The 14,000-nt window shown below is 43.5% G+C and overlaps 1 protein-coding gene across 6 annotated transcripts in view; it reads left to right on the top strand.

Annotated features, from left to right (window-relative positions):
- The window catches only part of GRIK1 (glutamate ionotropic receptor kainate type subunit 1), a 652,481-nt gene that overhangs the window by 375,808 nt on the left and 262,673 nt on the right, over window positions 1–14,000 (top strand). For all 6 annotated transcript variants that reach the window (XR_012241793.1, XM_073617099.1, XM_073617101.1 and 3 more), the window contains exon 5: window positions 12,815–12,868. Coding sequence is in view for 5 of the 6 variants with exons in the window: in XM_073617099.1 (XP_073473200.1) it covers window positions 12,815–12,868 (54 nt within the window). In the remaining variant the exon portion in view is untranslated. The remainder of the gene's footprint in view (window positions 1–12,814; window positions 12,869–14,000) is intronic.

Here is a 14,000-nt window from a genome sequence, read left to right as displayed (position 1 = left end):
ACACAAACCCATACCTGCCCAAAAAGTCGATGAATGCTGGAACTATAGAGAACTTTGCTGGAGGGGTGGGTAAGAGACACAAGAGGACTGAAAGTATCAGCAACTGAAGGGTCCCTCAGGAAAGTTCCACAACATTGAGGTCTGCGTGGGCAAACCCCTCTGGAGAGCAAAACAGTCAGGCCTCAGGGGTTTTCGATGATGATCCGGGAGCCTCATGACTAGGGGCACAAGATTGAGGTCATCTGAACCGTCTCAGAGCAGGTGGACCATAAGTCTCTTGAGCAAGTAAGTTGTCAAACCAGTTGGGAACGGTGATAGCTGGCCTATCCAGGAACCGGAACAGTTCAGAGAGCTGGTCAGTGGAACGAAGAGAGAATTCAGTCCCCTGTTTCCTCACAATTATGTGGATAGGGTGCTCCCAACGATAAGTAGCCTCTGCCTCACAGATTTCATCAAGGAGAGGGCGCATAAGCCCCCGTATGGCCCGCATTTGCCTAGAGACATCAGGATAAATCCGAATGAGCTCACCATCAAAGTCAATAGGGCCCTTTGACCAAGTCAGACGTATGATCTCCTCTTTAATGGTGAAGAAGTGGACCCTGCAGACATCACTAGGCATAGCTAGAGGAGCAGGGCCCTGCAGAGATGGAGGGGGCGCCCTGGGGCCCGTCACCTGATAAACTCGATCAAGTTCCAACTGGGCCGTAGGAGGCTTATCCAAGACCTGGTTCAGGATTGCCACCACCGTGGTATGGAGGTCTGGACCCATGGTGGCTTCAGGTATGCCACGAAGGCGAAGATTGTTCCGCCTGCTGTGGTTCTCCCCATCGTCGAGACGCAGGTGGACATCAATAAGATGGTGGAGAAAAGCCTAGTGTTTAGTCTCCAGGGTAGTGAGGTGGGCATCTGTAGAGGTAGAGGAGGTCTCTAGTACCGCTACCCGCTCCTCCACGGTGTCCACCTGTTGGCGGAGATCATGCAGCTCCCTTGTGAGGGCATTAACAATGGAGGTAGCCTTAGCCTGAAGGTCCTGTTTAGTGCGCAGAGCAGCCACTATCTCCTGGAGAGCACCCTTTGGGTGGCCAGCTGTCCCCCCCCCCCGTGAGCTCCAGATCAGCCTGTGAGTCAGAGCGCGGGAGGTCCGGGAATATGATTGGAGAGAAGGGGGTGGTCCCCCTGCATGTCTGTGTCCCCTGCAGCCCCAGTCTGTGGCACTCTCTTACTTGAGGTTGTAGCAGCGCTGGCTGGGTTAACACGCGGCGGCGCCATCTTGGATCCATCTGCCTAAGAAGAAATAGCGTGTTGCCAGAGGAAGTAATGGGTGATTTCGGGTCCCCTCGTTTCCCCTGCAGACTGCAGGTATTTGTGGATCCCAGGCATGAGAAGCGGGACTTGTCTGTGCTATCCGATGGGCAATTCTCTGCTCCAGTCCATGCAGACCATAAGCCAGATCCCCCACCCAATTCTTTTGACAATACCTTCACAGCTTGCCAACCAGCTGCCTGTCAGAAACCATAAAATCAGACCGAGACAGAAGTACAGTTAAATCACACTTGTTTAATAATAAAAGTAAAAAGAACAAAGTCAAAACATAGCCAAAGTTCAGTAACCGGAACGCATAGTCAGACAAGCCAGAAGTCAGGGATCAATGTAGTGGAACAGCAAGCAGGATCTGGAGCCAGAAGGGATGTCAGTAAAGCAAGTCTTTAAACAGGAACGCAGGAGAATGTCTCTGTGATATTGACCAAGACTAAGGCAGAGATCCTCTGGCCTGAACGGCTTAAGTAGGCAGGACTGCTGAGCAGGAAATCATCAACAGCTGAGTAACTGTTGAGAGATAGGAGCTGGCAATTAGCTGACAGCTGAGTGACCAACTCTGAGAAGGAAGGGCTGAGCCCAGCCCAGACACCGCCGTCATTATACTGCAGCAAGTTGGCATGACTGCTTGAATCGTCGTAGGTGTACGTCGGCCGCTTTAAGAGCATTAGGGGGCGCACGCGCGTGGCGCAACGCCGGAGCCGATGCCCGCCAGCCACCCACAATCGCTTCACAGAGAGCCAGAACAGGGATCTGTGTATGTAAACAAACAGATGCCCGTTCTGACAGGGGAGGAGAGACAGATCTCCTGTTCCCAGTGATCAGGAACAGCGATCTCTCTCCTTCTCCAGTCAGTACACTCCCCAAACACCTCCCTAAGCAACAGGTAACCCCTTTATCACCCCCTAGTGTTAACCCCTTCCCTGCTAGTGACATTTATAAGTAATCAGTGGCTATTTTTAGCTCTGATCGCTGTATAAATGTCACTGGTCCCAAAAAAGTGTCAAAGGCGTCTGATTTATCCACCGCAATGTCGTAGATCATCGCCATTACTAGTAAAAAAATAAATACATAATAAAAATGCCATAAATCTATTCCCTATTTTGTAGAGGTTATAATGTTTGCGCAAACCAATCCATATACACTTATAGGGATTATTTTTACAAAAAATATGTAGAAGAATACATATTGGCCTAAACTGATGAAGAAATTAGTTTAAAAAAAATGGGATATTTATTATAGCAAAAAGTAAAAAATATTGTTTTTTTTTTCAAAATTGTTGCTCTTTTTTTGTTTATAGCGCATAAAAAACAAAAACGCAGAGGTGATCAAATACCATCAAAAGAAAGCTCTATTTGTGGGGGAAAAAAATAAGGAAAACATTTTGTCTTGATTTACACTTGATGTGATGGGGTATTGTTTAATATTTATCTAATTCAGTTGTCTCCAAACGTTCTAAACAAAGGGCCAGTTTATAGTCCTTCAGTTTTTAGGGGAGGCCACATTGTGGCCAGTGGAAAAAAATGTCCCAACATCAGGGGGAGTGGACAATGTCTCAGACTTGGTGGTCAGTGGGAGTAAAAAGATTACATAGTGCCTGGGGTCAGTATGAGCAGGAATAAAGCCCTATTATTGCTATTAATTGGAGGAATAGTGCCTCATCATTGGAGCTAGTGGAAGGAACAGTGCCCCAACATTGGTGTCAGTGGAAGGAAAAGTGCCCCTTCGTTGGTATCAGTAGAATGATTAGTGCTCCATTGTTAGTGTCAGTAGAATGATTAGTGCTCCATCGTTGGTGTCATTGGCAAAAACAATAAATCATCATTGGTGTCAGTGGAAGGATTAGTGCCCCATTGTTGCTGTCATTGGGACAAACTATGCCCCATCCTTGGTGTTAATAGAAGGAATAGCGTCTCACAGTTGGTGTCAGTAAAGAAAGTATGCCTCATCATTGTTGCTAGTGGGATGGATAGTACATCATATCAGTGGGAGGAACAGTGCCCTGAGGGTTGGATAAAGTCAAGCAAGGGGCCACATACAGCTTGCAGTACGCAGTTTGGAGACCAGTGATCTAAACCCAAGAACAAAAATGTAGTATATTGCAACTTACAAGTCCTCTGGTGTGGTAGCACTATTTACCTGGTGATCCTGGCAGTAACACACTCCCTGTCCTACGGTAACAATGCAGACTGTACTGCAGCCCTCAAACATTTCCACTAACCTGCTTGCATTAGGCAAGTGGAAATACGCTGAGGGCTAGTGCAGAGCCGCATCGGAGGGGGGCGGGCGCCACTGGCAAGTGGGGTTAGACGGGAACCAATTCTCCCCCCATTCTCCACCCCCTGTCATTCTCTTAGCAGAGCCTGGCACACAATAGGAGTCGGCAGATGAGGTGGGGGTGGGGCGGGAACTGCCAAAGTTTACTTTTTCTATTAACAAGCTGGTGATTGGTGGCTTGGACTGCCTAGCTACCAATCACCAGCTTGTTAATAGGAAAAGTTAACTTTGGCAGCTCCCACTCCCCTGGCCAATGCTGTGCACCACTGTAAGTCTCTCTGCATCCTAAATCAGTGGAAGTGTCATTCATTGGTTTTAATTTTATTAATGCTATATTTAATATAACATTAAAATGTTTACTTAACAAGGCAGTAATGATGTGTTAGAAACACTGAATGTGTTGAATGTTAGAAACACTGAGGGGCTGGGAACTTTTTTTTTTATTTTACTTGTTTTTGGCATCAAAAGGCCAACACAAAGAAGCACGGTCCTGGAAACTAACATTCCTGAGTATCTCATGTTTACAATAGGCGTTATTGCATGCATTTCAAATACATTTCTGAGCATTTTTAATGTGCATTGACATGCGTTTTGCATTGGGGTGAAGTTTGCTAATTTAACAAACATTTTAAAAAATGAGTTTCCAAAGTATGGACTGGTAATGGCATTCTTTGGTGTGTCTCCCCACTAACTGCCTGGTCTAGATCTCCTTCTCTGTACAGCCATACCTTTATACTATAATTTTTCAATAGATATGATGTTGCTTACCCACATTTTGAACAGGTAAAAGGGTCCCAGAAGTTTATTGCAGAGTCCCATGGGGTAATGAAAATGACTCGGTTCTGGGGAGAGGCGGTTGAACTTATTAACTTTCGCCTTCAGCTGACCGTTCAGGCCTCTGCAGAACTGGCATTGTTGGGAATTCAGGATCATGATGTTGCCTTATAGATAGACTTTCAACTACTCACCAATAAATGTGGTTATTGTGTTAAAGCTTTCACTCCTGGTCAAAGAACTCTCATTTAACCCACATCATATCTTTGAGATATTAAATCTTAATATAATAAATGGGTAACAATGAGCAGAGACACTAAATTATTGATCTCTTATTTGTTTCATTATGCTAAAAGAGAAATTATACTCAAGTGGAATGCTTGTTGCCCTCCCTCTGTTGGTTCCTGTGAAAAATCTATTAATGCTGCTCTTCCTTTGTACAAATAGACTTATATTGGCAGAAACTGACCTAGAAAGTTTGTCGGGGTATGGCAGATATGGACAGCTTAGGCGGGGAGGTTACTCCCCTCATGCATTTTTGGTCAGCTGCTGGCAGAGGCGTATCTAGTGAAAATGGCGCCTATGGCAAGCACTGAAACTGCGCCCCTGTCAAAACATTTGAAACCCATCTTTCAGGTAACCAGGGAGAGGGAGGGACACTGGGGACAGAGAGGTACGCAGTGTGATGAGGACAGAGAGGGACACTGATAACAGAGATGGAAGCCAGGGATAGGGAGGGACACAGTGTGACAAGGACAGAGAGGAACGCTGGGCACAGACAGTGGGACGCAGTGTTATGAGGACAGAGAGGGATGCAGTGCGAACAGGGGATACAGAGGGATGCAAGTGTGGGGACACTGCGTGGGAGTGGGGACACCGTTGGGGGGACCAGGAGAGTATCATGGGGCCTCCTGCGGTCCTGTTGGAGCCCAAGCCCCCTAGATCTGTATTGGCTGCGGATGGTGGTGGCCCAGGTGTCTCTAGACTCCTGTAAAAAATTACAAAGTGCACAGCCTTACCTAATGCCTGTAATAATAAGACCTCTCATGGCACGCTGCTCCCCGCCGGCCCCTCCTCTCTTCTTGTCTGTCCCAGGTGATGTAATGTACACTACAAGCACCTGGGAGGGAAGGAGGGGCCAGCGGGGAGCAGCGTGCCTCGAGAGGTCCTATTACAGCTGCTGCCGTGCTAGACTCTATGTGTTGCAGTCTTGCAGAGCCTCTTATGGGCCCCCCCTAATGGCCCCAGGCCCTTGGGCAGTCCCGAGTGCTTGATGAGTCCGCCCCTGCTCATTGAACAGTCCGCATTCAGTGAAAGTTCATGCACTGCAAAGTTTGCAGTACATGAACTTTCACTGAATGTGGACTGTTCAATGAGCTTGTTGCACAAATCACTTTATTACATTTTATTAATGATATCTATGTCTATGCATATTTATAATTTATTTAATCCATATTGCGCACTATATTTGATGCCTGACACACACGCACAATTGCACATGATAATGATTTAAGCCATCATCACGTGCGATTGTGCGTGTGTGCCAGGCCCAAGCAGCCAATATAGTGCACAATATGGATTAAATAAATTATAAATATGCATAGATATCATTAATAAAGTGTAATAAAGTGATTTGTGCAACAACTGTTCACAAATCCCTTTATTACAGTTTATTTATGACATCTATGGCTATGCATATCTATTTAATCCACTGAGCACTATATTTTGCTGCTTGCTTCTGGTTGGCAGTTGGCCCACACACATGAATATGATCACGATCAAGAAGTAGTACCTGGCTGCTATCATTGGTGCTGCTGCTGGGGGTTTCCCGTCGGGCCCTCAACCATTCCTTCTCCTCCTCACCTCATGTCACATTCCCCGCTCCTCCATGGAGAAGATGATGCCGCGCAGAGGAGGGTGGGTGGAGCATTAGGCTCCGCCTCCGACACTGTTACCCTACCCTACGTGGATCCGGTCTGGCCAGTCATCGGCCGCAATCCATAATGGAGGCGCCTGTCACTCCCCTCCCCAGGCCAAGAAGCAATTGCTGTGCCGGCGCCGTGCTCCTGCAGGCCAGCCGTGGCGCCAGGAGCTACATGGGTGCGGGAGGCGGACGTGGGAGGACAGGTGAAGGTTTTTTCATGCGGGGATGGCTTTTTGCCGCCCCCCCCCATGGCGCCCATGGCACTTGCCATGGCTGCCATACCCCAGATACGCCACTGGATGCTGGTGTGGGTGCGATACCTCTTTATGTGTTCTTATATGAAGCAAAGGTTGGGCACTGATATCCTTGCAAGTTTTATATGTAGCTCTGTATGTTTTTGTTTTATGTCATGAGGACATTGCTTCTCTTGCCACTGTCCCTGTGTGATGTATTACTTTGACCTCTTTCCATACTATTCATTGTGTACCATGCCTTTATTTCAATAAAGGGACATTCTGTTCTGTTTGAAGCAGGTTACAGAAGTGCATTAAAAAATGAAAAATACCCAACCCAAAATATGGCCTACTTATGTTTTCAGTTTTATCACAGAAATTAAAACAGATCTAAAATCGGATATATAGTGCCTTGAAAAAGTATTCGCACCCCTTGAAATTTTCCACATTTTTTTCATGTTACAACCAAAAACATGAATGTATTTTATTGGGATTTTATGTTATAGACCAACACAAAGTGGCACGTAATTGTGAAGTGGAAGGAAAATTATAAATGGTTTTCAAATTTTTTTATAAATAAATATGTGAAAAGTGTGGCGTGCATTTGTATTCAGCTCCCCCTTGAGTCAATACTTTGTAGAACCACCTTTCACTACAATTACAGCTGCAAGTCTTTTTGGGGATGTCTCTATCAGCTTTGCACATCTAGAGAGTGACATTTTTGCCCATTCTTCTATGCAAAATAGTTCAAGCTCTGTCAGATTGGATGGAGAGTGTCTGTGAACAGAAATTTTCAAGTCTTGCCACAGATTCTTAATTGGATTCAGGTCTGGACTTTGATTGAGCCATTCTAACACATGAATATACTTTGATCTAAGCCATTCCATTGTAGCTCTGGCTGTATGTTTAGGGCCGTTTTCCTACTGGAAGGTGAACCTCCACTCCAGTCTCAAATCTTTTGCAGACTAATGCCCCGTACACACGGTCGGATTTTCCGATGGAAAATGTCCGATCGGAGCGTGTTGTCGGAAATTCCGACCGTGTGTGGGCTCCATCGGACATTTTCCATCGGATTTTCCGACACACAAAGTTAGAGAGCAGGAGATAAAATTTTCCGACAACAAAATCCGTTGTCGGAAATTCCGATCGTGTGTACACAAATCCGACGGACAAAGTGCCACGCATGCTCAGAATAAATAAAGAGATGAAAGCTATTGGCCACTGCCCCGTTTATAGTCCCGACGTACATGTTTTACGTCACCGCGTTTAGAACGATCGGATTTTCCGACAACTTTGTGTGACCGTGTGTATGCAAGACAAGTTTGAGCCAACATCCGTCGGAAAAAATCCTAGGATTTTGTTGTCGGAATGTCCGAACAAAGTCCGACCGTGTGTACGGGGCATAACAGGTTTTCTTCTAAGATTGTCCTGTATTTGGCTCCATCCATCTTCCCGTCAACTCTGACCAGCTTCCCTGTCCCTGCTGAAAAAAAAGCATTTCCACAACATGATGCTGTCACCACCATGTTTCACGGTGGGGATGGTGTGTTCAGGGTGGTGTGCAGTGTTAGTTTTCTCCCAGACTTATGCCCCGTACACACGGTCGGATTTTCCGATGGAAAATGTCCGATCGGAGCGTGTTGTCGGAAATTCCGACCGTGTGTGGGCTCCATCGGACATTTTCCATCGGAAAATCCGACACACAAAGTTGGAGAGCAGGATATAAAATTTTCCGACAACAAAATCCGTTGTCGGAAATTCCGATCGTGTGTACACAAATCCGACGGACAAAGTGCCACGCATGCTCAGAATAAATAAAGAGATGAAAGCTATTGGCCACTGCCCTGTTTATAGTCCCGACGTACGTGTTTTACGTCACCGCATTCAGAACGATCGGATTTTCCGACAACTTTGTGTGACCTTGTGTATGCAAGACAAGTTTGAGCCAACATCCGTCGGAAAAAATCCTAGGATTTTGTTGTCGGAATGTCCGAACAAAGTCCGACCGTGTGTACGCCCTAAAAGTGTTTTGCTTTTAGGCCAAAAAGCCAGAACACCTTCCATTTGTTTGCTGTGTCCCCCATATGGCTTCTCGCAAACTGCAAACGGCACTTCTTATGGCTTTCGTTCAACAATGGCTTTCTTCTTGCCACTCTTCCATAAAGGCAAGATTTGTGGAGTGCACGACTAATAGTTGTCCTGTGGACAGATTCTCCCACCTGAGCTGGGATCTGCAGCTCCTCCAGAATTATCATGGGCCTCTTGACTGCTTCTCTGATTAATGCTCTCTTTGCCCGGCCTGTCAGTTTAGGTGGACGGCCATGTCTTGGTAGGTTTGCAATTGTACTATACTCTTTCCATTTTCAGATGATGGATTGAACAGTGCTCAGTGAGATGTTCAAAGCTTGGTATATTTTTTCATAACCTAACCCTGCTTTAAACTTCTCCACAACTTTATCCCTGACCTGTCTGGTGTGTTCCATGGCCTTCATGATGCTGTTTGTTCACTAAGGTTCTCTAACCTCTGAGGGCTTCACAGAACAACTGTATTTATACTGAGATTAAATTACACACAGGTGGAGACTATTTACTAATTAGGTGTCTTCTGAAGGCGATGGGCTCCACTAGATTTCAGTTAGGGGGTATCAGAGTAAAGGGGGCTGAATACAAATGCACGCCACACTTTTCAGTATTTATTTGTAAAAAAATTTGAAAACCATTTATCATTTTTCTTCCACTTCACAATTATCTGCCGCTTTGTGTTGGTCTATCACATAAAATCCCAATAAAATACATTTACGTTTTTGGTTGTAACATGACAAAATGTGTAAAATTTTAAGGGGTATGAATACTTTTTCAAGGCACTGTATTCAGCAACTTTAGCATCAGAAATGCTTCATCATGCCTGCTGCAGATTGATGACCTCATCTCAGCCTAAGCAAAGTTGGCTAGAGCTTAACCACTTCCGACCAGCTGCTGCAGTTATACTGCAGCAAGTTGGCTCGGCTGCGCAAATTGCCGTAGCTGTACTTTGGCTCATACACGGCGATCTGTGGGCGCACGGGTGAGCCAATCAGTGGGTCCAGCGGACTTGATGTCCGCTGGCCGCCTGTGATCGTTTCCCGCAGTGACAGAACGGGGATCTGCCATAGTAAACAAGGCAGATCTCCGTTCTGACAGGGGATCACACAGAGATCCTGTCTTTCTGCTATGCAGGAAGATGAATCTGTGTGTTGTCCAAGACAGCCCATTCCCCCACACAGAAACACACAGGGAACACAGTTGACCCCTTGATTACCCCAGATGTTAACCCCTTCCCTTCCAGTGCCATTAGTACAATGTCAGAGCATATTTTTAGCACTGATCACAGTATTATTGTCACTGGGTCCCAAAAAAGCATCAAAAATGTCGGTTAGGTGTCCGATCTGTCCGCTGCAATGTTGCAGTCCTGCTAAAAATCGCAGATCACCACCATTAATAGTAAAAAAAAAATAAATGCCATAAATCTATCCCCTATTTTGTAGACGCTATAACTATTTGCACAAACCAATCAATAAACACTTTTTGGGATTTCTGTTACCAAAAATATGTAGCAGAATACATATTGGCCTAAATTGATAAAGAAATTAGATTTTTTTAAAATTCTTTTATTGGGTGTGTTTTATAGCAGAAAATAAACAATATATTTTTTTTTTTCAAAATTTCCGTCTTTTTTTGTTTATAGCGTAAAAAATAGAAACCGCAGAGGTGATCAAATACCACCAAAAGAAAGCTCTATTTGTGGGAAAAAAAGGACATCAATTTTATTTGGGTACAGCATCGCACGAGCGCGCAATTGTCAGCTAAAATAACGCAGTGCTGTATCGCAAAAAATCACCTGGTCATTAAGGGGGCAAATCCTTCCAGGGCGGAAGTGGTTAAAAGGGGCTTGAACTCAAAAAAATGAAGATTTGCTATGTTAGGGAACATTTAGAAATGTTAATTCTGCATAAGCGGCATTCTGAAGAATTAACCTTTGCCTTGAATTCCTCCTGAAAAATAGCAGTGATCTTCCTTGTATGTGAGGTTGTATAGGCACACTTATTCTGTATAGTTGTAAATCTGGAAGAAATGGAAAAGTTGCGTTCAATGATCACTGATAAACAAAAAGTCCAAATAACGATCAAATTAGTCCAAAAGATCAAGTGTGAAAACACAGCAAAGAATACTGGATTAAAGTGCTTAATGCAAGGTGTATCCAACGATATCCTCCACTATGTGACGTCACCATAAAGTCAGGATGTGCTCTTACCCCACAAGATGGACCCTCTATTATGGAAGGTTAAAAAAGCATTTGGATATATCAGCTGTTAGGTGTCCACGTCTTTCCAGCTATTCCTCCAGCAATAGATTTAGATCATCATGGCAACCCAGCAATACCCAAAAAACAAACAAGGGGCTTCCGATAGAGTAAAACCTTCTTAAGGAACTTATTGTAAAAGACAATGCACATAAACAAATGGTGCACCAGATAAAAGCTGCAGCAAAAGGTTTAAAAATTGCAGTGACTGGTCAGTGTATCCTCGCCCGACCGGTTTCGTCATGATTGGACTTCTTCTGGGGCATAGTTGTGAATCTGCAGTGTGGGTAATATAAGGCACTGCTGCCTCTGACTGCTGGTCTCATGAGATCTGAAAAGAGGGCTGGTTTACACCTGAATCGCACAGGAACACAATCCGCATTCCTATGTGATTCCTTTGCGACTCAGTGCAGTGTGATTTTCAAGCCATTCGTTTAATGAATAAATGGATTGTCTTGATGCTATGTACAATAATGTATGTGTTAATGACCCCCTTTTACCAATACAGCACACCACACAATGCACATTATGTGCTTTGAGGTGTGGAGCAGTTAATTGCTGTACAAAACATTGGGGTTCCATTCACAATGAGTGGTATTGCAAAGCACTACACAGAGTAAAAGTAATATGTGTTGTGTTAAAGGGACCATCCAAAATGAAGGGGTTGCCTTAACAAAACTCATATTATTGTGTATAAAAGGAATGGGTGGCTGCACACCGAGGTAGTGATGAATCTCTTTATTGTAAAATCTGTAACATGAATAGCACCACAGGACAGGCAAACAGGTACAGGTAGACGCATTTCACACAGCGACGCTGCGCTTATTTATTGGTAATGAATAGGCGCAGCGTCGCTGTGTGAAACGCGTCGACCTGTACCTGTTTGCCTGTCCTGTGGTGTTATTCATGTTACGGATTTTACGATAAAGAGATTCTTCACTATCTCAGTGTGCAGACATCCATTCTTTTTATCCATATTGCACGGCCGGCGAGCCGAGGCTAGCACCCCTGGGAGGAGTCCACTCCCCAGCCTACCTGGTTCCATCACTCACCATTTTATTTTCCTATTGCTCATATTAATGTGTGCATTAGGGAACAGCAACAGACAAAAAAAATGCACATGACCTTTTTTTTTTAGCAACGCAGCACAATGCACAGTATTGCACTGCGGTGCATTGATTTCTACTGCACTGTGTTGGGGTGCCATTTACAAAAAATGTGCACAATAGAAAAATTTGTTTCGTTAAGTTAATAATTTTATTTCATCATATTTGTTTAGTTAGAATGATTCATTTTCATAATTTGTTTTGTTTATTCGGATTTGTTTTGTATATCCAGATTCCTTTAGTATATTCATTGTTTCAAATTGATTTGTATTTCGGAAGCTATATCAGAAGATTGGCTATTTTTGTTTTAAAGTGGTATGTGTTATTTCGGAAGATTACTTATGCACTCTGGGTTGGATGAAGGTGGATCCATCAGAATTTCTGAATCATAACATAACAAATTGAACAAAATGAATTTTGTATTCATTCATTATGTTATGATTTGGAGATTCTGAAGGATTTACCTCCATCCAACCCAAACTAGGAATCATTATCTTATTTCACTTTTATACCTTACTATATTTATATGTTTCCATTTTATATGTAGTGAATTTTTTTATAATAATGAAAAATGTTAATGCAACATAAAAGCTAAATGGATCTGAATCAATTTGGATAATTTGATATGTCGTTAAGTTTTTCAGATTCTTTAAACATTAACATAAAGTCAGCATGAAACTGAATGAATACAAGTACATTTCGTGGTTTCGTGATAAATTATTTTGAATTTGTTGAAATGTATTACTACTGTGACAATAAAGTTTTCATTTTCCATAAAGTAAAATAAAGTTTCCATCTCTTTCAACAAATGTCTAACTTTTTTAATCATTTTGGTTGTTTTTAGATTCTCTCCATGGGGATGATGACTGAATATTATCACTACTTCTTTACAACAATGGTAAGAGTCAAAGTTGAATAATACTGCCGTAACATTATGTTTTTATAAAAATCCTTTTATTTTTGGATTTAAAGAGAGGCAGTGGAGTCAAGCAGGCTTATACAGCATGGAGCTGCAGGTTGCATAAGTACACAGGAGTTCACATTTTATGCTCCTGTTAAGTTGAATTGTGTTCAGCGTATCTTGTACAGACTTCAAGCGGAACCCTCTACGATAAGTTCTCTTTCAAAAAAGAATACTTATCATTTTTGTCCTCCAACTTAAATAACCTCTCTCACCCTTTCCTCCGTTACCTCGATACTTACCTTTATTTCTCATCTGAGGCCTTTAGTATTGGTTTACATCTCCAGCAAAAATGTGCTGAGGACACCCCGTGCAGTAGATTCCCATAGGCTTTTAGGGGACTGTCTCTAAATCTTTGGGGCACAGCCTTGTAAAAGTCTATAGGAAGCTACTGCTCTAAAACAGAGAATGCGCAGAAGATGTTACTCAAAGGATATATACAAATTCTGCAAGATACAGCTAAGTATGCCTTTGGAGAGGGGAGGTTGTGTACTTTAGGTTGTAGGGGGAGATAATTACTCTTTGTGTGAAAGTGTATTTATCCTTTAAAGTGACACTTATGCCCTGTACACACGGTCGGATTTTCCTACGGAAAAAAGTGCGATCGGATTGTCTTGTCGGAAATTCCGATCGTGTGTGGGCTCCATCGGACTTTTTCCGTCAGAATTCCCGATACACAAAGTTTGAGAGCAGGCTATAAAATTTTCTGACAACAAAATTTGATCGGTTAAATTCTGATCGTGTGTACACAAATCTGATGCACAAAGTGCCACGCATGTTCAGAATAAATTAAGAGACGAAAGCTATTGGCTACTGCCCCGTTTATAGTCCCGACGTACGTGTTTTACGTCACCGCGTTCAGAACAATCGGATTTTCCAACAACTTTGTGCGACCGTGTGTATGCAAGACAAGTCTGAGCCAACATCCATCGGAAAAAATCCATATATTTTGTTGCCGGAATGTCCGATCAATGTCCGATCGTGTATACAGGACATTAGAGGATATGAGTGTTCACAATGAACGTTGAGGGGTTCAAATTTTGTTTGCCATAGTTAAACAGCACCATCA

Source organism: Aquarana catesbeiana, linkage group LG02 (genome assembly GCF_042186555.1).
Source record: "Aquarana catesbeiana isolate 2022-GZ linkage group LG02, ASM4218655v1, whole genome shotgun sequence".
Taxonomy (NCBI): Eukaryota; Metazoa; Chordata; class Amphibia; order Anura; family Ranidae; genus Aquarana; species Aquarana catesbeiana.
This window is presented reverse-complemented; position numbering and strand designations above follow the sequence as displayed.